The following is a 26738-nucleotide window of genomic DNA, read 5'->3' as shown; positions in this document are numbered from 1 at the left end:
CACCTAGAATGGCCCCAGAAGAGCCTGCTGGGGCAAGAGGTCTAGCTTTGGCTCCATCCATAACTGCGGCCATGTCCCAGGTTACCCTTCCGGAACAGATGCGGAGGGAGACTAAAAGAGGAATAGTCAGAATAGATTTTTTGGGATACCTTCTATCTAGAGAGAAGAGATTTAAATCAATACCACACACAGGTTGATGTACATCTGACAATAACAACAGAGACGCATTGACCTATAAAAAGTCATTTAATGTATATTCCAGGATGGCCAATACAAGCTGGTTAGGTAATTAGCCCTTGAAGAGTTCTTTTTAGTTATATAAAAATGCTTTGCCTTGTTAAAAAAAAAGAAATCTAGTCTAAGAAAAACATATCCACCAATGGCTTGTATTTTTTCCCCATTTTTTTTTAGGTTTGCAAGATAGTTAAAAATACATACATGTGCATCTCTGAGCATCTCACTGTCCATTAGCTAATCAGTTTTGGCAACACACTGCACAGAGGTATACCACCATTGGTTTCTGACATCAAGTTAGCTTTAAGCTTATTGGCTATGCCAACCACCGGAGGCAGCTTGGAACCCAGGCCCTGGAAAGCATTTGCAGAATTTACTACCCGTTTCCCTGACACCTTCTCCACGGTGAGAGGTTTGGGTACAGACTTGCTAATCCAAGGGTGTCTTAACGCTTGAGCGGGGGTCAGGCGGGCAGTGGGGTCCCACTGAAGACACCTTTTCAAAAACTCTATAAACAAGTAGTCATCACAGCCTTTCAGTGCTGTCACCCAGTCTTTGCTGCCTGGGGGACCCCGCTTTTTACCCCTGCGTGAGCGACCCCCCCCAAGCACCACCCTCCCATCTGCCTGCGTCGTCACAGAGCAGTAGCGAGGGAGGCCCTTGGAGTTGATAAAGTACTTGGCCCGTTTGGACTGCTCCAGAAGTTTGGGGGGCGGCATCCCTAGCAGCTCCATCATACAAGCCAGCTGGTCCCCTTCGTCCTCCCCGGGGAAGAGGGGCTGTCCTGTGAGAAGTTCTCCAAGGATGCAGCCAAAGCTCCACATGTCGATAGGCGTGCTGTAGCGGCCTCCTAGGATGATCTCTGGAGCTCTATAGAAGCGGGACTGGATGTACGTGTAGAGCTTCTGGTACTCGAAGCAGCTGGACCCGAAGTCAATGACCTTGGTCGCGCTGCGCCCATGGTGTTTCAGGAGAATGTTTTCGGGCTTCAGGTCACAGTGAATGATCTTATTTTTGTGGAGCGCATCCAAGGATTGCAAAATGGATTGGGCAAACTTTCGCACTAGCTGGACGCTGAAGCCCTGGAACTTGTTTTTTTTAATGAGCTCATACAGGTCTATGCTCAGCAATTCGAAGGCCATGCACACGTGGTTCCGGAACGTGAAGCTCTCCAGCATGTGGATAACATTCATGCTGCCGGTTTTATCCTGCTTCCTAAGATGCTCCAGAATCCGGATCTCCTCGGCGGCTTGCCGATGGAAACGCTTTTCATTGCGCACCATCTTCAGGGCCACGTACTGTCGGAGTTTGTGATCATAGACCCGGGCTACCTGTCCAAAACTCCCCTTGCCAATAATTTTCAGCACCTCGTATCGATACGCGAGGTGGTCTCGAGGTACATGAATATAGGCCCCTTCTGCATCATCGTACCCCCCATTATTGGGACCACCAAGGACTCCGTGTCTTTTTTTGGCATTTGGACCCACAAAGTAAATTTCTGGATAATTGAGGATTTCCACCTTCTCGTAACCGGTGAGCAGGTGCTTGTATTGCTTCAGTGCCTGCTCCGGGGTCAGGGGCACCCCTCGGGAAGCTTTGGGTGAACTGCCGGATTTGACCGTATTCAGGCTGTCTGAACTTTTCCCCTGAGAAACAGGAGAGCACTTTTCCGAGTCGTGAATGCCATCCGACTGGAAAGTGTCAGATCTTCGGTTGCCAAATTCTTGAAACAGCTCTTCTACCTTCATTTCACCTCCATTCAGAAAGCGCTGGGTATTCTCTCTTGTTAACTGCTCAGTGGTGATCTACGGAGAAGGAAAAATGAATATAATGTGAGAGTCACACAGGAACAGGGGAAGGATGAAAGAACCCTCCCTGACACAACAGAACATATCCGGTCGTTTAAGTAAAATAACCCAGCAGTGAGGTAAGGACAGCAGGAGTCTCTGGAAACTGTTGTTAATCTTCAGACTCCCTGAGGATTCTAGCCACCCCTAGCGCCTCTATGTGCCTTGCTCTGTTCAGGACAGGTCTTCTTACCATACCCTAAGCATTCTAGTTCCTTCTAATAGGCATGTCTTTCTACTGAGAGTCCTTTCACCCTAATCACTCAAATCCTACAGTCTTTCAAGCCCAATTCAAGTCCTCTCTCTCCCACTTAGAACTACTCCAAGCCCATACTAAATAACCTTACAGCTTTCCCAGTCTGTACCACAAAATCTGGCATTTGATTTTATATATATAAATATATATATATATACACACACACAAACACACACAACTGTCTTATATTTTTTACTAATGGTTTCAAGTACCTTCCCAAATGTTAAAGGCATATAAGCAGGATCAAAACAATGTACATGCAAGTGTTCTATAAATAACAACGTATTATTAAAGAATAGAGGCAGGATTTGAACCCAGGTCTTCTGACTATCTGCAGTGCCCTTCCCATTAACATAACTTGACACCAGGTTCTCCTACTGCCTGTTCTACTGCTCCCCAGTAGGGCTGAATGCTGACCATGGTCTGGAACCAGCCAAGGCCTCCTCATCTACTCTTAGGTCCCTAAGTAAGTTATTGCAGCCTTCTAGCTCAGCTCATTGAATCACAGAAGTTCTAAGCCAAAGAGAACTCTTGAGACCATCCAGGCCAATTCTTTATGTACCTGAGTACAAGTGAGAAACCAACGCCCCAGTGCTTCTTGTCACACTCTCCTGAAGAGATACAGCGTCTCTCTCGCTCATATACACATACACCTACTCTTCCTCAGCAGGAGCCTCGGCGATGAAGACATATTACTACTCTTTTCACGTGATTTTGCTTAACCTTTGCCTTCAAAAAACAGTAACCCACAAAAGAAAGCTCTACTTACTCCTCTGAAATGAGACAAGATTCTTTGAAATTAGATGGAAGAAAAGAAAAGCAAAAAATCCAAACACTAAAAAACAAAACAAAACAAAATATGAAAATTGTAAAAAGGTGCTAGAAGAAAAAAAAATGTTAACTCTGTCGTTAAAAAAATGATGGGACACTTCAAAGGACATCTGTTTTTCTTAATAAACCCCGAAGAGCTGTACTCCTGATTGTTTGATAATTTCTGACAGCCTCTATGATCAAGGATAGGTAATTCCAGGGAAGCTCTTAACTATAGTCACAATCCCTAAAAAATATGATAAAATTTAAAGGTAATGACATAAAATGGCCAAGCCTTTAAAAAACAGAACTTTAATATAAACTAAACAAACAACACCTGGCCTATTACCTTGAATAAATAAAATACAAAAGATGAAAATATAAACAACAAAAAAAGGATGAAAGTATTCAAGTGTTGACATACTCTTTTAAAGACAGCTCCCAATCTAAGTTATAAAAGCAAAATATTCGTTCTTGCCTCCTCCTTTTAGGTCTTTTAATCAACTGAAACATTCACAGAGTACTACAGTTAAGAAATGAGGTGTTACACAATCGTCCACAAAAGCAGCCTGAAAAACTACAGCCACACTTTGGCATTTAGTTTTGAAGTAAGGAGGCGAGATATGGACCAGGAAAAAAATCTCCCTTATACCTAAGTAGATAACTATCACTGGTCAAAAAACTAAAATAGGGCCCTAACCGGTTTGGCTCAGTGGATAGAGCGTCAGCCTGCGGACTCAAGGGTCCCAGGTTCGATTCCGGTCAAGGGCATGTACCTTGGTTGCAGGCACATCCCCAGTAGGGAGTGTGCAGGAGCCAGCTAATCGATGTTTCTCTCTCATTGATGTTTCTAACTCTCTATCTCTCTCCCTTCCTCTCTGTAAAAAATCAATAAAAGATATTTTTTTAAAAAACCAAACAACTAAAATAGGCCTGCAGACAGAACCTAAATACCTTGCTAAGATAGAAAATACAGTGCAAGGTTTTTTTCTCATCAGTAATTAAGTCAAATAACTATTCCTGTTTTTAAGGATGAAAAATAGAAGAGGGTCCTCTCTCTCCATCCAACATTCAAATGAACATTTATTGTTCACTATTACAAATGCTACGAAAAAACACGTGTTCTCAAGGAACGACAATCTATTAGGAGAGACTTCCGTTGAACTAGGGAATTATACATGTTTGGCTTTAGGTAGATTTACATAACAAAATGAACATTGGCGTACATCTCAGCCAGTTTTCTTTAAAATTTTTACTCTCTAAGTTAAATGCATCTGAATATTGACCGCTAGTCCTGGGGACCCATTCTGAAGCAATGTGAAGTCAGAAGGCTTGGGTTGGGGTCCCGTCTACACTGCTTCAAAGCTGTAAGTCCGAGGGCAGGTTGCTTAACCTTTAGCCCAGTTTCTTAGCCTCAGTTTATCTGTAGAATGTGGACAGTAATGCCTGATGTTGTGTGAAATCAAATGATGATAATTTACGTGAAAGGCTCTCACAAACTAGAAAACATTTAAAAAATACTGGTAACAATAATGCTCAATAGATAAGACTTAAACCCCTAAATACTCTCCCTTTCCCCTTTCAGTTTATCTCTTCTCTCTGGGGGGCCTTCTTCCGTATTTCCAGTCTCCCTCCACTAGATGTCTGCACTAACATGCCTCCTGCTCCATCAAACCCCCAAAACAGGCCTTCCCTTAGGATGCACAGAATCACCTCACCCACTGTCTCCCCCACATAAAACTTGCTTTCAACTTGCTATACAATTGAATGTGTTACCTCTCCAGAGATATTTGAACTTTAACGGAAGATCAATGCCTTAACTCAAAGGAATGCCTCTCTAGGAACTGCAGCCATCAATGACCAGCTGGTAGGAAAGGGATTTGTGGTCCAGGGCCCATCCCTGGGCATCTCACCTACTCTGCCTACATGTAAGGCTGCGCTGGCTCTGGAGGTCTTCGTCTCTGTGATAAAGAGAGGGTCTCAGGTTCAGAACATGAATAAGAACAGATATAAAACAGAAATTTAATTTCCATAGAATTATTACAATAAGATTTAAAAAGATCATTTTGATTTCCTGACTCGTGGTTTTCCCTAATAGTGAGCCTAAATCTCTCCCCCCTCAAAATTAAGCCTTGTTTTGCTCTCTGCTTCTCTACATAGAAGTATCCAAATTTCATGTAAATGCTCTCAGATACCTACAAGGGGCTGCCCTGCCCCCCACCAGTTTTTTCTATGACATTAGAATGTCATCCCCATGACATTCTCTACCTCCCACAGCTATGTCAGGTTCCCTTACTATCCTATTCATAATCTCAATACAGGCTGCACTTTATGTCTCTCTTCAAGTGTAGCTCCCAGAACAGAACATGATGCCTCAGGTGTAGTTCCCTATGGATTACCAAGGTTCCAATCTCCAGTGAATCTGAAGAATTCCAGGAAGGAATTTTTCCATACAGGGAGGGGTTTTCTCCTTCGCTTGCTTTCTTTTCCTGTAAATATCTCAAATACGGGCCTGAATCAATTATGTATCAAGTCTGCTGTGCTATAAATAAAATCTCCCTTCCATTGTTCTAGGAGACTCTTAGAGTTTTCACACGTGTTACAGTATAACAGTTTTAAACCATTGTATATCCCCGGTCTTGGGTTTATAATCACAATAAACAAGTAATGTGCATGATCACCTATATCGAATATCTTAACTATGGAATTATATCCAGAGAAACAGATAATGCCAGATGAATTATGTTTTATTTAAGAATGCTTCATATATACTATTAATGGGGAGGTCTCCTGACATTTCAAGTCTTAAAGATCTTGTTAAGAAATTCAGAAAAAATTAGCCTTCTCACCCATATAGAAAACACTACCCTCCCTAAGTTCTTGACCTAAAATCTCTGCAACACAACCCTTAACCCAATAAAAGCCCATGAGCAGATAATGTGTAGTTTACAATGAGGATGCAAGCGCATCTTGGATAAATAAGGATGCTAAAAGACTTTGTGAAAATAGCAATAGGTTGTTGAGACAGATTCATGGCATCATGAACTATAAGTGTAACCAAGAAGTCAAAAAGCATTTTTCTGCAGAATTTGCAAAGACATTGGGTTAGAATCTAAAATCTTGTGTTTCCCCAAAATTGTTACTCTGAATACCATACAGTAAGAAGTTAATTTTGGTCCTGACACATACAATGTAACTGACCTACTGGAAGATGATTAGCATTAGCGGACCCTGAATTAAAGTTACAATGAACTTTAAGTCAAATGGTAATGTATCAGCCTCCTATAGAACGGTGCTAATTGGCAGCAAGTCATCAAGAAATTGGAGGGTCAACACAAGGAATATGTGGTTCTGGGCTTCTCAGAGGTTTTTACATATTAAAGAAATAAACTTACAGAGAATGGAAAGGAACCTTACTTCACTCCAGAGAGAGTTTAAAAATAGGGTGACCAGCCTTCCAAATATATTTAGCCCATACTTTGTATTATTATTAGCTTTGAAAGTAGTGAAAAGGTTGATCAGCAAAAGCTGACAAAAAAATTGGGAAGGACTAGGAAAAATACAAGTAATTTTTTTCATATAGAAACAATTTCAGGCTTTCAATACAGAAATATGAAGGAGAAATATTACAAATTAGTCTCTCCAATTATTCAATTTGTTCATTAGATGCAGCAAATTTTAAAGTCACAGGATAGCTTCTCCCTATCATGGAACTTGTCCAAACCCTGCTCTCCTTGCTACACTGAGGGAATATGAATTAATTTTTTTTATTATCTTAAGTAAAATAGTGTCCAAAGCTAAATTTCTGCAAAATAATTAAATGCCTCAAAAAATCAAACTGTGCTGTTATGTTTTATTTATGAGCTATAAAATGGGTGTCTTCACACTGATGGCTGCCAGAGGGGTAGAAAAGGGGAAGGAAATTAAGCACAAACTTCCAATTATAAAACAAGTCATGCCATGAAAGGGGAACATAGTCAATATCATAACTATGCATGGTGCCAGGTGGATACTGGACTTTTATCACTTTGTAAGTTATATAAATGTATATAAATAAACTATAGTTAAGAATACACTTTAAAAAGAAAATGTGAAACTAAAAAAAATGGTTCTCTTTAGCATACTAATAAGCTAAAACTACATTTCTATAGCGTTGAGGAAAAACCTGTAGATCTTTGAATTCAGGGATATTTTCTATTCCTTGTTTTTGCTAAATGGAGCCATACAGCACAGCGTATATCATGTCATAACAAAATAAACATTCCCTAGATAAAAGCAGGATATTATTTTCTTCCTAAGACCATGCATGTATCCCAGTGATTGAAAGGAATCGGTGAATAACAGAAGTTATTATTCCAAAGTCAAGAGAAAGCCAAAAGGAAGCAAAGACGGGGTTGCCAGTGAGATGTAACTGTACCTTGTGCATTAAGTAGCACTTCCTCCTTTCCAAGACAATTACCGCACAAAGAATGACTTCATTTACTCACATTTAGTCTTCTGGGTAGAGGTGGCTCAGAAGGATTGCAGAGAACATTTGAACAGGGTGGGCATTTGGTTTCATCTATCATCATGAAGGTATCATAGACACCATCCCCCAATCTAGTCGAAAGGATTGCAGATAAGATCTGTTAGTAACTGAAGTACGCAAATTTTTATTTCCAAAACATCCTGTGTCTTAACTGCTTCACATCTGCCACAAGAATAATGAATACACATAACTGTCTACATTGCACTGGGGTGTCTGGCAGAGGAAGAAAGGAAACCTAAATTTTACAAGGAGAGCATTTCTAGGTTTGTATTTTGAAATTGTTAAAACAAGTCTTATTTTCTGAATGCTGTTAAAAAGAGGGGCTATCAAAAAGATTTTATGCCGAAACCGGTTTGGCTCAGTGGATAGAGTGTCGACCTGGGGACTGAAAGGTCCCAGGTTCAATTCCGGTCAAGGGCATGTACCTGGGTTGCGGGCACATCCCCAGTAGATGTGCAGGAGGCAGCTGATCGATGTTTCTCTCTCATCGATGTTTCTAACTCTCTATCTCTCTCCCTTCCTCTCTGTAAAAAATCAATAAAATATATTTAAAAAAAAAGATTTTATGTAACTTACTACCTAATTACATTCTGAAGCCTAAAAACTAACCAGAACATAAAAAAATAAAATAAAAGACAAAAGTTACTGAATTTCCAAGACTTGGATTCTAATCTCAGCTCTACCACTGGCTGCACTGCATCCCTCCTGAGCCAGTTTTCCACATGCCATAATGGGAAGAATAATTCTAGTCTACACCTTCCGGGTCTTACAGGCAAGAAATAAAAGGCCTTCTTAGGGCTTTTTTTTTTTTTTTTTTTTTTTTTTTTTAACGTACCCATGTAGCATCTACTTAACTTGTAGAAAAATACAGCAAAAACTACAGCAAAAAAATCCTCTAAATCACAAAATGTACTAAATTTCACTTCTTTTTATCCACTCCATTTTCTGGTGGATGCTAAATGCTAAATGCTAAATGATTAAGGATCGTCTCTCTCTTCTTTAACACTGCGCCTACACCACGGTAAGGAAACACAAAAGATGAAAAGGGATTTATTTAATCCACAAGATGGCCCTGAATAATGTATTTCATCTGCCACCAAGAACATGGATTTCCCAGGTACACACCCCAGCATTTCATTTTTATATGCTATACAATGATGATGACCGGGATGCAGGGAAAAGGCTTTTTAAAAAAATCTTTAAAATATGCTAGAATATTTCAGTTGCCTTTAAAAACTGTTTTGTAAAAATTCATTCTAGGGTTTTCTTAATTGATGTTGTAAGAATATACACAGTAAAAAAATAAAACAGGAAACACTACAAATATTTTTGAAATGTTCTTTTTAAAACATGCTCGCCTTCTGACAGAAGCACTTGTATCTTTAACGAAAACTGCTTCACCGACAAAAACCAAAAATTCTGGATGTGACTCCGTCTGCCAACAGAATGCATAAAACCAACAAAACGGGACAGACGTCCACATTTAAAAAAGAAAAAAGATACAGATCTGCAGATTTCTCATAAATCTCCAGAGGAAATTACCCAAAGGAAGTCTCCATGCAAATGAAGCGAGCAGGGGGCCCCTCTGCCCGCTTAGGTGTAAAATACCATGCAAGGTGGAGAATCTCTCAAAATAGGATCCCTGAAGTCCCGTCAGCAGAGCCCCTCACCTGCAGATCCAAAGCCAACCGCACCCCTCCCCTCAAAGCCCCAAGAGTTCAGCCCTTGGTGATCTGCTCTGAGCAACAGGGCTTCTCTGAAAGCGATTGCTCCCCGTCTCCCCCAGTTTGCTAAAAAGTCCCGGCTTCTCAGAGTTCCTTACCATATAGCCCCCGACCTAGGGCTTCAGAGAGAATCCCGAGGGTGGGAATTCCTCTTGCCCCAAATCCGCTCCAGCTCCCTCCCCAGCTCTCGGGGGGCTGGGGGGAGGGGAGCAGAAGAGGAAGAGGGTGGGCCGGCTCCTGGGGGTGGGTCAGATCCCTTCCTTCGTCCCTCCCGCTGGGGTCCAGGCCTTCCCCGCCCCCCGGCCTCGCCAGCCAGCGCCAGCCGCTCGATCGGGCGCCCCCAGCCCGTTACCCAGCGGCGCCGTTACCTCCGCTGCTGGGGCGGGAGTCCGGCTCCAGGCGGCCCCGCATCCTTCCGCCCGGGCCCGCGAGCCGAGCCTCCCATCGGCTAGCTCGGGACCCCCGGGGGGAGGGGCGGCGGTTGGAGGGCCCGACGGGCGGCGTCCACCTGCGCTGGGACAGCCGCCTCCCGGGCCACAATGCCTCCCCGGGGACTCTCGTGCAGACACTGCAGCTCCACGCGCCTTGGCTCGCGACTGGCCGGGCAGGGGAGGGAGGAGAGGAGAGGCGGGCGGGCGGGGCAGCAGTGTGGTCGCCTAGCAACCGGGCACGCCCCGGGACACGCCTCTGCGCAAAGACGCGTGACGCACGGGGGCGGGGCCCCAAGCCTCTGCCCACCGCGCAGGCGCCGTCCGGGAGGTTCGCCGCGAGGGTCCGCCGGGCGGACAGGTTCTGCTGGCGGCGAGCTGAGGGCGGAGGGCGGCGGCCCGGAGGTGAGGAAGGCCGCGGTGGAGGATGGTGCAAGTAGCTCTGGGTCCCACTTCTGCCTCAGAAGTCTGCTGGCGCTTAACCTGTTGCAGCCTGGAGTTCCAAAACCCTCTCTGGAACATGAATTTTTTAAAAATGTGTAATTTTTGTAGACTTCCCTACGGAGCGGCCACCCCTCCCCCCACACGGGCCAGTAAGTTACGTAGGAGAGTGATAATAAGCCCAGTTCGTGACGCTGCCGGTGCTCTCGAACGTTATATTGTTTTTCTTTCATCTCAGTAACCAGCCCAGAGGACAGCCCCCTTTGACAGCTTTCGGCGCTCTTTTCCAGACCGTAAACCGAGGACTGAGTGCCCTGCAGTGGGACGCTACGGATGGTAGGTCTCCAAGAGCCCTTTTAGGGTGGAGGAGACGGAGGCCGGAGGAGCCGTGCGCCCCAGGATCTTCTAATAATAATTTTTTATTGATTAGAGTCTAATTGGCAAAACCTGAACTAGCTAAGTGTGCGAGTTCCCCAGCCTTCCTCCCGCTGCCCCTCGGAAACAGGCTTTTCCTGCCCTTTTCTTTGGAATGTGTGTGTGGAGTCAGTGTCAGACGGATTTTTGGTAGTTGAGACGAAAGTGAGAGGAAAAGATGTTAAAATAGAAGAGCACAAGTGGTGTTTTCTTGAGCATCTAATCGGATTTTCCAAACCTGCCCCGCAGGAGGCCACCTGACCATCATGAAAGGAGCCGACCGCTGCTGTGTTCAGCAAATGCCGAACATGGGCGCCACCTGGTGGGGTTTGGGGGACTCGTTGACAACCAGTGGTTCTCAACCTTCCTAATGCCGCGACCCTTTAGATGCAGTTCCTCATGTTGTGGTGACCCCCAACCATAAAATTATTTTCGTTGCTACTTCATAACTGTAATTTTGCTACTGTTATGAATCGTAATGTAAATATCTGATATGCAGGATGTATTTTCATTGTTCGCGACCCACAGGTTGAGAACCGCGGCTAGTCCGTAAGTTGAAAAAATGTCCATCCGAGGCTCATTTCTGTGTGACTAAAAGTCATATTTCTGGCTTTCATTTTTCCAAGTAAACATGCCCTTAAAATCCAAAGGCTCTTCACTTATTAAATGAAGAATGTATTCGTTTGGGGGAATTTTATTCTTTGTGATCAATGTTGCTTTAGCCTCTGATGTTAATATAATTGAAAATGCTGTCTTCCATGATGCTTTAAGAAATGTTTCCAATTTTATAAAGAAGGTGTTTTTTTTTTTGCTTCCCACCCCCAGAGCAATCCTGTTTTCTTATAGGTTTGTATTTGGGCTCCAGTGGAAGCCTTTGTTTAAACAAAATCCCATGGCAACAAAGGTTTGAGCTACATTGTTGCTGAGGCCCCTTTCGGCTCTAAGATTGCAAAATCCTATTGTTAATAATCACTGTCCTTGGTACCGATGTGTGGACACGTCAGACCACTTGGCATGGGACTTGCCCCACAAGTTTTGTTATTACCTCATTCTGAATCACTGCTTTGAGAGGATTGGGTCTCCGTCTGTGTTCCAGGCATACCTCTGTGAACCAACCTGAAGCATCCCTGCTCCCTTCCTCCCCTGAGACAGAAAACACCCATCCTTTATCTTGCTGCTATTGTTCCCATGGTCAAGGGGTGGGGAGGATTCCTTGAGGTGGCTAGAGCCTCATAAATCTCTAACTTTAGTGACCCAAGTACTTTGCAGGATTTCTTCCAAGAGGCCCTGATTTAACAGTTGGCTGGGTTAAAGTCCCCCACTGAGCTGCTGCTCTGCTCTGCAGCTCTCAAGCAGGCAGCTCCTCACCATTCACACCCTTTCTTCCCCTCCAAAGCCTCACACATTCTTTGCAGCTGCTCCCCTAAAGTAATGAAGACTATTTTCCCAGTTCTTTTTTTTAAATGTTTTTTTATTGATTTTAGAGAGAGGAAGGAGGAGAGAGAGAAACATCAATGATTAGAGAGAATCATCAGTTGGCTGCCTCCTGCATGTCCCCTACTGGGGATCGAGCCCAAAAACCTGGGCATGTGCCGACTGGAATTGAGCTGTGACCTCCTGGTTCATAGGTCGACGACGCTCAACCACTGAGCCACTCCTGCCCGGCTATTTCCCAGTTTTTGAATCTGGCCAGCCATATGAGTTGCTTTGACCAATAGAAGGTGACAGAATTGTGTGATCAGGAGTCTGAGCCTCAAGACCTTACAGGTTCTCTCTTATGCTCTTAGATGCTGCCACCATGTGGACAAATCTGAACTAGATTGGTGGAGAATCCTCAGCCAGACGGGTGAGAGGCCATCCAGCAGAGTTGTGTTGCCAGATGACAGCATTCACATGAGGATCCCAAGCAAGCCAGCAGAAGAACCAAGTCAACAGACCCTCGAGAACTGTGAGCAAATAAAATGATTATTTTAAGCCACTAAATTTTGGGGTGCTGCAATAAATAAATACTGGTACTTTTGAAAAATATCCATTCTGACCTACCCTCCAATCCCTCCGGATCTAATGATGAAGAATTTCTTGATAAGGGGCTCCACTGATATATATTTTTAAATCTTTATTGTTGAGAGTATTACAGATGTCCCCCTTTTCCCCCCATTGCCCCCCTCTACCCGGTTCCCACCCCACCCCAGGCCTTCACCACCCTATTGTCTGTGTCTATAGGTAAGATCTTTGGTTAATCTCTTCCTGCCCTCTTCCCCCTTCCCTCTGAGATTCGTTAGTCTGTACCATGCTTTTATGCCTCTGATTCTATTTTTTCACCAGTTTATTTTGTTCATTAGATTTCTTGTTCGTTTATTTTGATTTTTAGATTTAATTATTGATAGATATGTATTTGTTGACATTTTAGTGTTCATATATTTTATTCCTTCTCCCCCTCCTCCTCCTTCCTTCTCTTCCTCTTTTCTTCCTCCTCCTCCTCTTTTTCCTCCTCCTCTTCTTAAAGAATACCCTTCAACATTGCATGTAATACTGGTTTGGTGGTGATGAACTCCTTTAGCTTTTTCTTGTTTGTGAAGCTCTTTATCTGACCCTCAATTCTAAATGAGAGCTTTGCTGGGTAGAGTAATCTTGGTTGTAGGTCATTGCTATTCATCACTTTGAATATTTCTTGCCACTCCCTTCTGGCCTGTATAGTTTCTGTTGAGAAATCAGCTGATGGTCATATGGGCACTCTCTTGTAGGTAACTAACTGCTTTTCTCTTGTTGCTTTTAAGATTCTCTCTTTGTCTTTAACCCTTGGCTTTTTAATTATGATGTGTCTTAGTGTGGGCCTCTTTGGGTTCCTCTTGTTTGGGACTCTCTGTGCTTCCTGGACTTGCAAGTCTATTTCTTTCACCAGGTAGGGGAAGTTTTCTGTCATTATTTTTTCCCTCTACTATATTGTTGAGTGTCTGTAAATTATTCTTTATTTCAGTTAGTGTATGTTAATTTCTGACTGGTCCTTTTTCATGTCTTTGACATTCTCACTAAGATCCTTGAAAGTTCATTGAGTAACTTTATAACCATGGTTTTGAACTCTGTATCTAGTAGTTTGCTTGCTTCCATTTCTTTCATTTATGGCATGCTTCTTTGTCTCTGCGTTTTGGTTGCTTCCCTGTGTTTGTTTCTATGTATTAGGTAGAGCACTATGTCTCCTGGATTGATAGAGTGGCTTTGTGTAGTAGGTGTCCTGTAGGGCCCAGTGGCTGAGCCTGCCCAGTCACCTGAGCTGGGCACTCTAGGAGCACCCCTGTGTGGGCTGTGTGCACAGTCTTGTAGTTGAGCCTTGATTGTTGTCATCACCAGGAGGAGTTGACCTCCAGGCCAATTGGCTGTGAGGACCAGCTGCGACTACAGTGGGAGAGCAGCTGTGCAGGATACACTCCTATGGAACAGGACTTGCTTCAGTGGGGCTTTGGTGCTCACTAAGTCTGCCCCTTGAGTGTGTTGCTTATGGATGTGTAGAGTTGTAATCTGTTATGGTCTGAAGCTGTCCACCAGGTGTACTGGACCTAGGGCCTCCAGGGAGGTGCAAAGTTAGCCATTGCCTGGGGCCACTCAGCAGGAGCCACAAAGGGATCAGCAGAGGGCTGCATAGTACTCCATGGTATAAATGTACCACAGCTTTTTTTATCCATTCATCTACTGATGGACACTTGGGCTCTTCCCAGATCATAGCTATTGTAAATTGTGCTGCTATGAACATAGGGGTGCATACATTCTTTCTGATTGGTGCTTTGGGTTTCTTAGGATATATTCCTAGAAGTGGGATCACTGAGTCAAATGGCAGTTCCATATTTAATTTTTTGAGGAAACTCCATGCTGTTTTCCATAATGGTTGCACCAGTCTGCATTCCCCACCAGCAATGTACTAGGGATCCCTTTTCTTCACATCTTTGCCAGCACTTGTCATTTGTTGATTTGTTGATGGTAGCCATTCTGACAGGTGTGAGATTTCCATTGTAATTTGCATCTCTCTGATGATCAGTGACTTAGAGCATTTTTCATATGTCTCTTGGCCATCTGTGTGTCCTCTTTGGAGAAGTCTCTATTTAACGTCCTTTGCCCATTTTTTAATTGGATTGTTTGTCTTCCTTTTGTTGAGTTCCTTAATATATTTCGATATTAACCCTTATCAGATGTATCCTTGCCAAGTATGTTCTTCCAAACAGTGGGCGCTCTCTTCGTTTTATTGATGGTTTCTTTTGCTGTGCAGAGCGTTTTATTTTGATGTAGCCCCATTTATTTATTTTCCCCTTAGTTTTCCTTTGCCATAAGAGATGTATCGGTAAACATATTGCTACAAGAGATGTCTGAGATTTTACTGCCTATGGTTTCTTCTAGGATTTTTATGGTTTCACAACTTACATTTAAGTCTTTTATCCATTTTGAGTTTATTCTTGTGTATGGTGTAAGTTGGTGGTCTAGTTTTATTTTTTTGCATGTATCCAATTTTCCCAACACCATTTATTGAAGAGACTCTCTTGTATGCTCTTGCCTCCTTTATCAAATATTCATTAAGTGTAATGGCTTGGGTCAATTTCTGGGTTTTCTGTTCTGTTAAATTGATCTACATGCCTGTTCTTGTGCCAATACTAGGTTGTTTTGATTACGGTGGCTTTGTAGTATAACTTGAAATCTGGTATTGTGATTCCTCCAACTTTGTTTTTCTTTCTCAAAATTGCTGCAGCTATTTGGGGTCTTTTTTGATTCCATATAAATTTTTGGAGTGTTTGTTCTAGCTCTGTGAAATATGTCGTTGGTATTTTAATAGGAATTGCATTGAATTTGTAGATTGCCTTGGGTAGTATGGGCATTTTAATCATGTTGATTCTACCAATCCATGAACACGGTATATTCTTCCACTTGTTTATATCTTCTTCTATCTCTTTTTTCAGTGCCCTGTAGTTTTCTATGGACAGGTCTTTTGTCTCCTTGGTTAAGTTTATTCCTAAGTATCTTAATTTTTTTGTGCAATGATAAATGGGATTGTTTGTTTAGTTTCTCTTTCTGAGAATTCATTATTTATATATATAAAACCCTAATATGCAAATAGAACAAACTGCGGAACAACCAAACAACCAGTCACTATGATGTGCGCTGACCACCAGGGGGCATGTGCGGAACATAGTGGGCGTCGGCAGCAGAGCACGAAACATGGCCAGCATTGGCCGTGGCGGGATGGCGGAGCAGGTGAGCAGGGGTGCCAGACCAAGGCGGGGCACCGGTCGCTGTCATCGGGGTGAGCCTCTGGTGGTTACTGAAAATTCTTTGCTGCTGCACACTGCGGTCCTGCCCAGTGCTTGCACCCACTACCGGCGCTGGAGCCGCCACTCGCACCCACTGCCAGCGCTGGAGCCACCTCTTGCACCCGCTGCCGGCGCCCGGCACTGATCCCAATTGCTTGGTGCTGTCAGCAGCTGTGAGCGGTGGCTGCCAGCCCCGGTCACCCCTGAGGGCTTCCCCACCTTCCCCAGCTCCTGAGGGGCGATCGGGGCAGCAGCCACCGCTCACACCGGCTGATGGCGCCGGCCCTGCTCACACCCACTGCTGGCGCTGGCCCCAATCTCTCCGCACCATCAACAAGTGGGAGAGGTGGTGGTGGGAGCTGGGTTGCCGGCAGACAGGACCAGGGGCTGCGGTGGGAGGGGCTGGGCAGGGTACGGAGGATGGGCCGACACCTGCCCCTGTGCCCACCACAGCCTCATGGCCCACAGTTCCTTTCAAGGTGCACGAATTCGTGCACTGGGCCCCTAGTTGGTGTATAAAAACGCCATTGATTTCTGGGTGTTCATTTTGTATCCTGTTATATTGCCAAATTCCTTTATTAAACCTAGTAGTTTTTTGGTGGAGTCTTTAGGGTTTTCTATGTATAATATCATGCCATCTGTGAATAATGAGAGTTTTACTTCCTCCTTTCCAATTTGGTTGCCTTTTATTTCTTCTTCTTGTCTGATCGCTGTGGCTAGGATTTCCAATACTATGTTGAATAAGAGTGGTGAAAGCGGATATCCCTGTCTCGTTCCTATTCTTAGGGGAAATGGTTTAATTTTTGCCCATTGAGTATGATGTTGGCTGTAGGTTTGTCATATATGGCCTTTATCATGTTGAGATATGCTCCCTCTATTCCCACTTTGCTGAGGGTTTTTATCAAAAATGGGTGGTGGATTTTGTCAAATGCTTTTTCTGCATCTATTGATATGAGTGATTTTTGTTTTTCCATTTGTTTATGTGATGTATCACGTTTATTGATTTGTGAATATTGTACCAGTCTTGTATCCCTGGAATAAATCCCACTTGGTCATGGTGTATGATCTTTTTAATATATTGCTGGATGCGATTTGCTAATATTTTGTTGAGGATTTTAACATCTGTGTTCATCAGGGATATTGGCCTGCAATTCTCTTTCTTTATAGTGTCTTTATCTGGTTTTGGAATTAGGATAATGCTGGCCTCATAAAAAGTTTGGAAGTATTCCTTCCTCTTGGATTTTCTGAAATAGTTTGAGGAGTATAGGTGTTGGTTCTTCTTTGAATGTTTGGTAAAACTCCTCAGTTAAGCCATCTGGACTTGGGCTTTTGTGTGCTGGGAGTTTTTTGATTGCTGCTTCTATTTCATGAGTTGTTATTGGCCTATTCAAGGTTTTCAGATTCCTCCTGATTCAGTTTTGTGAGATTTTATTTTTCTAGGAATTTGCCCATTTCATCCACATTGTCCAGCTTGTTGGCATATAGTTGTTCGTAGTATTTTCTTACAATCCTTTGTATTTCTGTGGTGTCAGTGGTTACTTCTCCACTTTCATTTCTGATTTAATTTATTTGGGTCCTCTCTGTTTCTTGATGAGTCTGGTTAATGGTTTATCAATTCTGTTTATCCTTTCAAAGAACCAGCTCTTGGTTTCATTGATTTTTTTGTATTTTTTTTTAGTCTTTATTTTATTTATTTCTACTCGAATCTTTATTATTTCCTTCCTTCTGCTTACTCTGGGCTTTTCTTATTGTTCTCTTTCTAGTTCTTTAATTTGTAGAGTTAAAAGGTTTAATGCTGATTTTTCTTGTTATTTTGAGGCATGCCTGTAGTGCTATGAACTTCCCTCTCAGGATGCTTTTGATGTCTCCCCAGAGATGTTGGGATGTGTGTTCATTTTCATTTATTTCCAGGAAGTTTTTTATTTCTTTCTTGATCTTGTTGGTAACCCATTCATTGTTTAATAACATGCTATTTAGCCTCCATGTGTTTGTATGTTTTGGGGTGTTTTTATTGTAGTTGATTTCTAGTTTCATTCCACTGTGATCTGAGAAGATGCTTGATATGATTTCAATCTTCTTGAACTTGTAGAGACTTGTTTTGTGTCCTAACATGTGGTCTATTTTTGTAAATTATCCATGTGCACTTGAGAAGAATGTATATTCTGTTGCTTTGGGGTGAAATGTTCTATTAATGTCAATTAAATACATCTGATCCAGTGTGTCCTTTAGAGTCTGTTTCCTTGTTAAGTTTTTGTCTGGAAGATCTATCCAGAGAAGTCAGTAAAGTCCCCTACTATGACTGTATTGTTGTCCATCTCTCCATTAAAGTCCTCTAGAGGTTTTTTTAAAAATATATTTATTTATTTTATTTTATTTTTTAAATATTTTATTGATTTTTTTACAGAGAGAAAGGGAGAGGGATAGAGAGTTAGAAACATCGATGAGAGAGAAACATCGATCAACTGCCTCCTGCACACTCCCTTCTGGGGATGTGCCCGAAACCAAGGTACATGCCCTTGACTGGAATCAAACCTGGGACCCTTGAGTCCGCAGGCTGACGCTCTATCCACTGAGCCAAACCGGTTAGGGCATTTTTAAAAAAATATATTTAGATGTTCCTATATTGGGTGCATATATGTTTACTAGGGTTATATCTTTGTGTTGGATCGATCCCTTTAGTATTATTATGTAGTGACCTTTGTTGTCTTGCGATGGTCTTCATTTTAAAGTTTATTTTGTTGGATATGTGTATTGCTACTCCAGCTATTTTTTCCTATTTGCATGGAAAATTATTTTCCATCCCTTAATTCTCATCCTGTGTGTGTCTTTTGTTCTGAGGTGGGTCTCTTGTAGACAGAATATAGGTGGGTCATGTTTTTGTATCCATTCAGCTATCCTTTTGATTGGAGCATTTAATCCATTTACATTTAGGGTTGTTATTGATAGGTACTTATTTATTGCCATTTTAATTCTGAATGCCTAGGTTTCTCTCTGTTTCTTCTTCTCATTACAGCAATCCCTTTAGCATTTCTTGTAATGCTGACTTGATGGTGGTGTACCCCTTTAGCCTTTTTTTGTCTGGGAAGCTCTTTATTTGACCATCTATTTTGAATGATAGCCTTGCTGGAAATAGTAATCTTGGTTTCAGATCCTTGCTTTTCATTACCTTGAGTACTTCATGCCATTCCCTTCTGGCCTGTAGAGTTTCTGATGAGAAATCAGTTATCAGTCTTATGGAAACTTCTTTGTAGATAACAGTTTGCTTTTATCTTGCTGCCTTTAAGATTCTCTCTTTGTCTTTAATTTTTGGTATTTTAATTATGATGTGTCTGGGCATGGGCCAGTTTGGATTCTTCTTGCTTGGGGTTCTCTCTGCCTCCTGAACTTGTGTGACTTTTCCCTTTACCAGGTTAGGGAAGTTTTCTGTCATTATTTCTTCAAACACCTTCTCTATCCATTTCTCCCTTTCTGCCTCTTCTGGCACACCTGCTATTCTAATATTGTTACATTTCATGTTGTCCCACAGCTCCCATAAGCTGTCCTCCTGTTTTTTAATTGTTTTTTATTTTTGGTTCTCTGATTGAGTGATTTTTTTTCAACCCTGTCTTCTAATTCACTGATTCAATCCTCAGCTTCCCCTAATCTGCTATGTATTCCTTCCAATGTGTTCTTTATTTGTGTTATGTCATTCTTTACTCTCAGACTGTTCTTTTTTCATAGTTACTAGATCTTTTTTCATGCTGTTGAGCATCTTTACCATCATTACTCTGAACTCTTTCAGATAAATTTCTTATCTCTGTTTCATTTATCTCTTCTTCTGGAGAATTCTCTTTTTTTCTTTCATTTGGGGTTTGTTTCTTTGTCTCCTCATTTTGGCTGTCTGTTTGGGTTTGTGACTATGTGTTAGGTAGATCCTCTACACCTCTCAATCTCAGGTGCAGGACAGTGTCAAACACTGTTTCTGACTAATTAGGTCAGGCAAAGACTCAAAGCCTCCAGAGACCCTCTGCCTACAGACTGATAGGATTCCGACTTGAATTGCCCCAGGCAGTCATCCTCAGGTGTGGCTAGAGGTTTTTTTCAACAGGGTTGGGAAGTTGCTTCTGCCTGGAGGCTAAGTGTTATCTTTAGTCTCTTAAGTGGTGTCACGGCAAGGTGTTTTCCAATAGGGTGTGTCAGCTGTCTTCCCCCCAGGCAAGGCAAATATCTGTGTGGGAAAGATGTCCTCCACTGCGTGAGGGAATGACTCAGCACAGGAAACTAGGGGTGTCTGCCTTCTGAGCTCCAACCCCTGAGTCCCCAATCCTGGCTTCTGCTCACAAAGCTCCAGTGCACTCCGCCCTCCCTCTGCTGGAGTATAAGTTGGGTGGTTCCACAGGGAATTTTGTGCATTGGCCCTTTAAGAGGGTGCCTGAGTTTTCAGCCATCACTCCCTGGCAGACAGCAACCCCTGCTTTTTATAGCCAGATGTTATGTGGTACCCTTCTCAGTTCTGGTGTTTTCTGCTGGGGGTGCGGGGCGGGGGGGGCAGCTTGGGGATTCGATCCCAGAGTTCTCAGTGGAAACCCGCCCCACCCCCCACCCCACCACAGCTGAGATATCTCTCTGGAACTTCAGTTGCTATCTGTGGGCACCCAGCCAGCCCTTTCGCGCCTCCACCCCTCCTACTAGTCTCTATGCGGTCTCCACTTTTGGTCCTTGGGAATCAGGGTTCTCTACTGCGAGTCTTCTGTTGATTATTTAGGAAGTTTTTCTGTATTTTAGTTGTAATTCCAGTTTGTTCCTGGGAGCATCCAGTTACTCTGCTGCCATTTTTAATCTCCTAGGCTGGTTTTTATAGCCCGTAGTTGCAGGGACTTCTCTTCCCAGCTCTGAAAGCCTGGGCTGGGGGGCTGGTGTGGGGCTGAGACCCCTTGCTCCTCACAGGTAGCCTCTGCAGAGACAATCTCCCTCTCAATTAAAAAAAATGGCACACGTGGGTGATGGACCATCCAGTTCTGCACCTCTGCCCCTCCTACCAGTCTCAATGTGCTTTCTTCTTTACTTCTCTAGTTGTAGGACTTCCATTCAGCCAACTTTCAGGTGGTTCTGAATGATGGTTGTTCTGCATTTTAGTTGTCATTTTGATGTGATTGTCGGAGGTGGCCTGTATCGGCTTTTACCTACACCACCATCTTGGTTCTCTAGGGGCTCCACTGATATTTCTGTTGTGGCTGTTGTTCACCCACCAGGTCTGGAATTCACTAGTGTAGACCTTGGAGACCAAGTCCTACTGGACCTTGGAAACCCACCTAGCCTATTCTATTCATGGCACCTGGGCCAAGGAAATCAGTTCTCTATCACCTACTGTACAAGTATTGCAAGTATCAAGAAACACACACACAACAGCCCTGGCCCGGTGGCTCAGTTGGTTGGAGTGTCATCCCTACAACAAAAGGTTGCAGGTTTGATCCATGGTCAGGGTGTGTACGGGAGACAATTGATCAATGTCTCTTTCTCTCCCTCTCCCCCCCCCCCCCTTTCATCAATGGAAACATATCCTCAGGTATGGATACAAAACAAAATGAAATAAAAAACTGTTATAACTGCTTAAAGAAAATGTATTATGAAGGTTTATAAATGTATACATTTATGTATTATAAATGTATTATAAAAGTGAAGGATCCCGTCACTCGTGGAGTTTTCCCAGAGTCCATTCGGTTCTGAGAGTCACCAGTGACAGGTTTCGGCCACAGGCTGTGGAGAACATCTTTACCTCAAACCAGTCCTTCCAGAATAACTATAACTTTCTGAGATGTGGAGGTTTCACTTCTGAGCAGCTATGTGATCCTTTTCTGCCCAATTGCTAGTGTCTGAGGGCTCCTACTGGCCTCATCTGGGATCCTCCAGATTTATCAGCTTTTGGAAGTGTGAGTTGGGGAGGCTGTGAAGAAGAAAGGAGATTAAAAAACCTAGAAGAATATTTAGTTTGGCCAGTCCTAAGAAGAGAGAAAGGACAAGAGGACATCTTACTCACAAAGAAAGTCTTCACCCTCAACAGTGTGTAGCTCGGATCTCCCTGGGTATGTGGCAGGAAGGCTAGGAAGTGGGTGCCTCTGTTCTTACATGGGGTGCCCTGGTCTCTGCTGGCCCCACCCCAGCCAGGAAGACCAGGCAGTGCTGAGTTGGACATGGTGACACTCTGCCTTCTTCGGAGAGTCAGCCTTGTGGTTTGGTTTTGCAAGAGCAAGACCTTTACCTAATGTGTCCCCCTTTTATATTATGGGTTCAGTAGCATCTCCCCATTTATAAAAGAGTCACAGATTTCCTGGCACAGGGTTTTTCTGATTAAAGCTCTTCCCTTCCCTAGACCTCTCCAACTTTGCATTAGTCAAACATCTTAGGCTTTTCAATTTTCAATTTTTGTTGGATGTAAAATACAGAATAGGTAGTATAGTCAACTAGAGCCCTGGTGCACAGAATTCGTGCACTTGGGCGGGGCGGGGGGGGGGGCATCCCTCAGCCCGGCTTGTGCCCTCTCACAGTCCGGGAGTCCTCGGGGGCCATCAGTCAGACATCCTGAGAGCTGCTGTGGAGGCGGGAGTGAACTGACCACCAGGGCTCCTGCATTGAGCATCTGCCCCCTGGTGGTCAGTGTGCGTCATAGCGACCGGTCATTCCGCCTGTTCGATCAATTTGCATATTAGCCTTTTATTATATAAGATAGGATAATAGTGTAATACCTGTGTATGGTGCCAGGTGGGTAGTAGACTAATTAGGGGATCACTTCATAAGTTATATAAACATCTAATCATTATGCTCTACACCTGAAACTAATATAATATTGAGTGTCAACTGTAATTGAAAAATAAAAAAAGGTTTAAACAAAATTCCAATTTTTGTTTAAATAGCTAGTGATGGATAATTTTCTGGGAGAAGAGTTGGACTGCATGTAGCTATGGATTCCATCACAGTGACATGAACAAATTGGCTATTTCAGGATGCACTGGGACGGAGAAATGCTTGGGTTCCTTTATTAGTTTCCATGGCTGCATAACAAACCATCCCCAAGCTCCACAGCTTAAAACAACAATAATTACTTACTATCTTATGGTTTCTATGGATCATGTACTCAGACAAGGCATAGTGAAATGGCTAGTCTCTGCTCCCTGATAGCTGGGGCCTCAGCTGGAAGACTTAAAAGCTTTTGTGGGGTCAGGCAGCTTACTCAGAGCTGGAGGGAGCCTTCTCCCCCCCCCCCCCCCCCCCCCATCACCAGTGTGGCCAGGTGAGGGTACAAGGGACAGGGCTCTGTGGTGCTACCCTCCTCTGGACTCCTCTGACTTTGTCTTGTGGCTGCAGTGCTTCAGAATAAGAACCTGGTGAGTCAGAAGTGCAGGGAGAGCCTGAGCTGGGTCTGGCCCCTGTGCTGTATTAGGGGCCCTTCCAAGAATGGTGGAGGGCGGACACTGTGCAGGGCCTAATCTTTGGGCAGTCAATGTGGAATTCTCCTTTGTGCAACTATGTCAGCTAATAAAGCAATTAGGATTTTTTTTTCTTGGTGGATGGACATTCTGTGCTGAAGTTTTCACATGAAAAATTTAATTTAGTAGGGCCAGGACCCCAGGTGTTTAAATCCTTGCCTCCAGAGACACCTCCCCCGCCCCCCCCAGCTGTCCCTCAGGGAAACCCAAACCCTCACCTCTGTCTGAGACTGATTTTTTCAACTAATATTAACTATTTATTGTTAACCTGCAAAGCCCTGTGCAACATCTCACATGTTATCTCAGTTGTTTCTCATGGAAGCTCTATTAGGTGGCTATGGCATCCACATGTCAGAGAAGGCAAGTTTCAGAAAGAATAAGCCATTGGTCCATGATCACAACTGCAAGGGCCAAACCATCATTTGATCCTAATCTATCTCACAGATTTTTAAAAATAAGCAATATGAGTTAATAAACTCATAAGTAACATAATTACTTTGGAAACAAAACTCCCCAAATAATGCCTGAACCCAAAAGTTAAAATACAAATAGCCCAAAATACTTTAAAATTATACATTTGAAAATCATTTGTAGTTTCTTTTCTCATAACATGAAGGGCAAGTCTGGGACAAGAGTGGATTCCCTGTTATTGTTATTATCACCCCATAATAATAACTTCTAGAAATTTTCTCATAACATAGTAGAAAATCTTGGAGAAAATCCTACCTGAGGCCCTTAGTGTGCAATAAAATGAAAAGATTTAATAAACAAAAGCCCTTAAGAAAATCATTCAAGAGGCCTGCAAGTTTAATAAAATACCAGAGTTCAATTAACTTTGTGGAATTGAACTAAATTGAATGGAACGGGAGCTGGCTGGACTCCTACTCAGCACACTTCGAGGCCGATGAAGAGATGAATAGCAATCTCTGTTGGGGCGGGAAACTACAGACTTGATGGCTCCGGCAGTCTGCAGTACGCGTGTACGCAGGCGCAGAATCACAGAGGGGCGTGGCGCGGGGAGGGGCGTGCAGGCCCCCGCCCCGCCTTCCCCGCCGCCCCGCCCAGTTTCTGTTCCGGGCGCTGCCACTAGGGGCGGCCGCGAAGCTGCGCGGCCGCGGTTTCCAGCCGGGCCCATATCCCAGCTGGGCTGCTTTCCCGGCCAGGCCCCAGCATGGCTGCGCCCAGGGCTGCGGGGTGGGGAGACGCCGCGCTCTCGTTTTCCTGACAGCTTCTGGCTTCCGTGCTCGACTTCTCTTCCTCAGGCCACTCCAGCAAACATGTTTGCCAAGGCCTTTCGGGTCAGGTCCAACACGGCCATCAAGGGATCGGACAGGTGAGGGGGAGAAGGGGCCTGCTTCGCCCATGAGGGCACCCAAGTACCTCTCAGCCCGGTCCAGAGCCCTCTTTGGGTTGGATCAGCCGGCCCGGTGCAGGCCGCGGGGTACACCCGGGAAAGGGACTCCAGGGGGAAAGTGGGTTAGACACATTTTGACGGTGAAGATGGAGGCCTCATATATCTCCTAGGCTGTCTTTTTGGATATTCTTGTGAGTTTAAAAGAAAACATAATTCAGTCAGCGCTTATAAAATGCAGTCTACGGTGTGGAGGATGCAAAACTGAAGGAGTGCAGAGTCCCTGTCCTCCGAAGAGCTAGAGACCCCGGGCGCAGAGAGCTGCAGGTGCAGAAGCAGAAGTGCCCGGTGCTTCTGGCCGGAGCGGCGGATGCAGGGGAAGGGGGAGGATCGCCCGGCGCGGATGGGAAGAACCAGATCTGCCCAGCGTCGCAGATGCAGATGGCACGCTGGCGCTTCCCGAGCCAGTGTGGTGTGGTTGCTATTCTTGGTGCCCTGGTGTAGTGACTCATCCTAAGCTGGCAGGTTCGCCCGGCGCATACGAGCAGGGAGTGGGTCCCAGAGCTGGGCAGGGCGTCAGGAGGCAGGGCTGAGTGTCCAAGTTCAGGCTTACTTGGGATGCTCACTGGGTCTTGTTTTGTTTTGTTTTTTTGTTTTCTTTCTTTGTAAAACGGAAAGATTTGCCCAGGAGCATGTGGAAATAGATGAGACATTGGTGTGAAACAGACCAGGATGTTTTGGAAGGGTGTGCGAGAATACAGCATTATAAATTACAGTCTTTCCTTGGCCCTCGTGATTTTATAGCGCGTCCTCAGTATTTATTAAAGTCCACCCAGACAGCGTTCATTCCAGGCACTGGTGTGCTTTCTGCAGGAGAAAGCTTCGAGCTGACGTGACAGCTGCTTTCCCCGCCCTGGGGACCGACCAGGCCTCGGAGTTGGTGCCTGGGAAGGAAGAGCTCAGCGTCGTGAAGCTGTATGCTCACAGAGGGGATGCCGTGACCGTGTACGTGAGTGGTGGTAACCCCGTCCTATTTGAACTGGAGAAAAATCTGTACCCGACAGGTATGGCAGTCGGACGGGGATGGCCATCATTATAGCCCTTGCCTAGTATCTGTTTCTCCTTATGTCTTCCAGTAACCTCTTTCTTAAACAAGTTGAAAATCTCCCAGTACCATCCCTAAAGATTTTTTTGGACCTAATATCCCTAGAATTGGGTCTTTCAAGAGCAGAAACTGCTATATGAGGGAGAAAAGAAAAAAAAGAGTTAACACAGAAAAAGAGTAGTTGCCAAGGGAAATTCTGAGATAAAGTGTATAGTGGTTACTTAGGGATGGAGCAGAGGTCTTGAAAACAGGTGAATCTCAGGGCATGAATGTTTCTTAAAGCTACCTCTAGCAGGATTTTCGTAAAGTACCGAAGAGATACTATTGTAGGAAAGAAGCTAGATTAATTTAAACTACATGCTGGCTGGCGTGGTGATGTACTTAAGGCGCGAAGATACCACATTGGGAGTCTTTCTTAGGCTCTCTCTGGCTCTCAGGATTCTGTGCTTCTCTCTTTGTCACAGGTCTCAGAGACTCTGTTCTTTTTTTTCTTTTTTTTTCTTTTTAATATATTTGTATTGATTTCAGAGAGGAAGGGAGAGGGAGAGAGAGAGAGAAACATCAATGATGAGAATCATTGATCGGCTGCCTCCTGCACGCCCCCTACTGGGGATTGAGCCCACAACCCAGACATGTGCCCTTGACTGGAATCAAACCCGAGACCATCAGTCCACAGGCCAAACCAGCTAGGGCCTTTTTTGTTCTCCATAGCTACTGACACCTACTTTGGCACTTGGGGCTTTCTTCCTCGGAGCTTGGCTGAGACAGTGCAATTCAGTCCCCTTAGGCCACGCCTACCCGACCCCACTTTGCTGCTGTACAACTGCAGGCCCTTTCTGATCTAGG

General features: G+C 44.0%; 2 protein-coding genes across 11 annotated transcripts in view; one reads left to right on the top strand and one right to left on the bottom strand.

The window, feature by feature from the left end:
• Positions 1 to 227: 227 nt before the first annotated feature.
• On the bottom strand, positions 228 to 10010 carry DYRK3 (dual specificity tyrosine phosphorylation regulated kinase 3). Of its 2 annotated transcripts, none has more exons than XM_006094861.3 (3): positions 9768 to 10010; positions 7635 to 7746; positions 228 to 2039 (listed from the first exon to the last, which is right to left on the bottom strand). In XM_006094861.3, the coding sequence occupies exons 1-3, from the start codon at positions 9842 to 9844 to the stop codon at positions 468 to 470; spliced, it is 1761 nt and encodes a 586-aa protein (XP_006094923.1). In that variant the 5' UTR covers positions 9845 to 10010; the 3' UTR covers positions 228 to 467. The 2 variants fall into 2 exon arrangements, with proteins under 2 accessions (XP_006094923.1, XP_014316426.1); XM_014460940.2 differs by lacking the exon at positions 9768 to 10010 and adding an exon at positions 4924 to 5108 and having other exon boundaries at positions 7635 to 7732.
• Positions 10011 to 10139: 129 nt separating this feature from the next.
• The window catches only part of EIF2D (eukaryotic translation initiation factor 2D), a 32400-nt gene continuing 15801 nt past the window's right edge, over positions 10140 to 26738 (top strand). For 2 of the 9 annotated variants that reach the window (XM_023759007.1, XM_023759005.1), the window contains exons 1-3: positions 10507 to 10604; positions 12470 to 12630; positions 25661 to 25792. Coding sequence is in view for 4 of the 9 variants with exons in the window: in XM_014460935.2 (XP_014316421.1) it covers positions 24714 to 24769; positions 25661 to 25851 (247 nt within the window). In the remaining 5 variants the exon portion in view is untranslated. Of the gene's footprint in view, positions 10233 to 10506; positions 10605 to 12469; positions 12631 to 24530; positions 24770 to 25660; positions 25852 to 26738 lie in introns of those variants that run through there. The other 7 variants (XM_023759004.1, XM_023759006.1, XM_023759003.1 and 4 more) reach the window with 7 other exon arrangements.

This window comes from Myotis lucifugus, unplaced genomic scaffold, assembly GCF_000147115.1.
Source record: "Myotis lucifugus unplaced genomic scaffold, Myoluc2.0 scaffold_145, whole genome shotgun sequence".
In the NCBI taxonomy this organism is placed as follows: domain Eukaryota; kingdom Metazoa; phylum Chordata; class Mammalia; order Chiroptera; family Vespertilionidae; genus Myotis; species Myotis lucifugus.
Note: the sequence above shows the minus strand (reverse complement) of the source record. Positions and strands in the feature narration are given on the sequence as shown.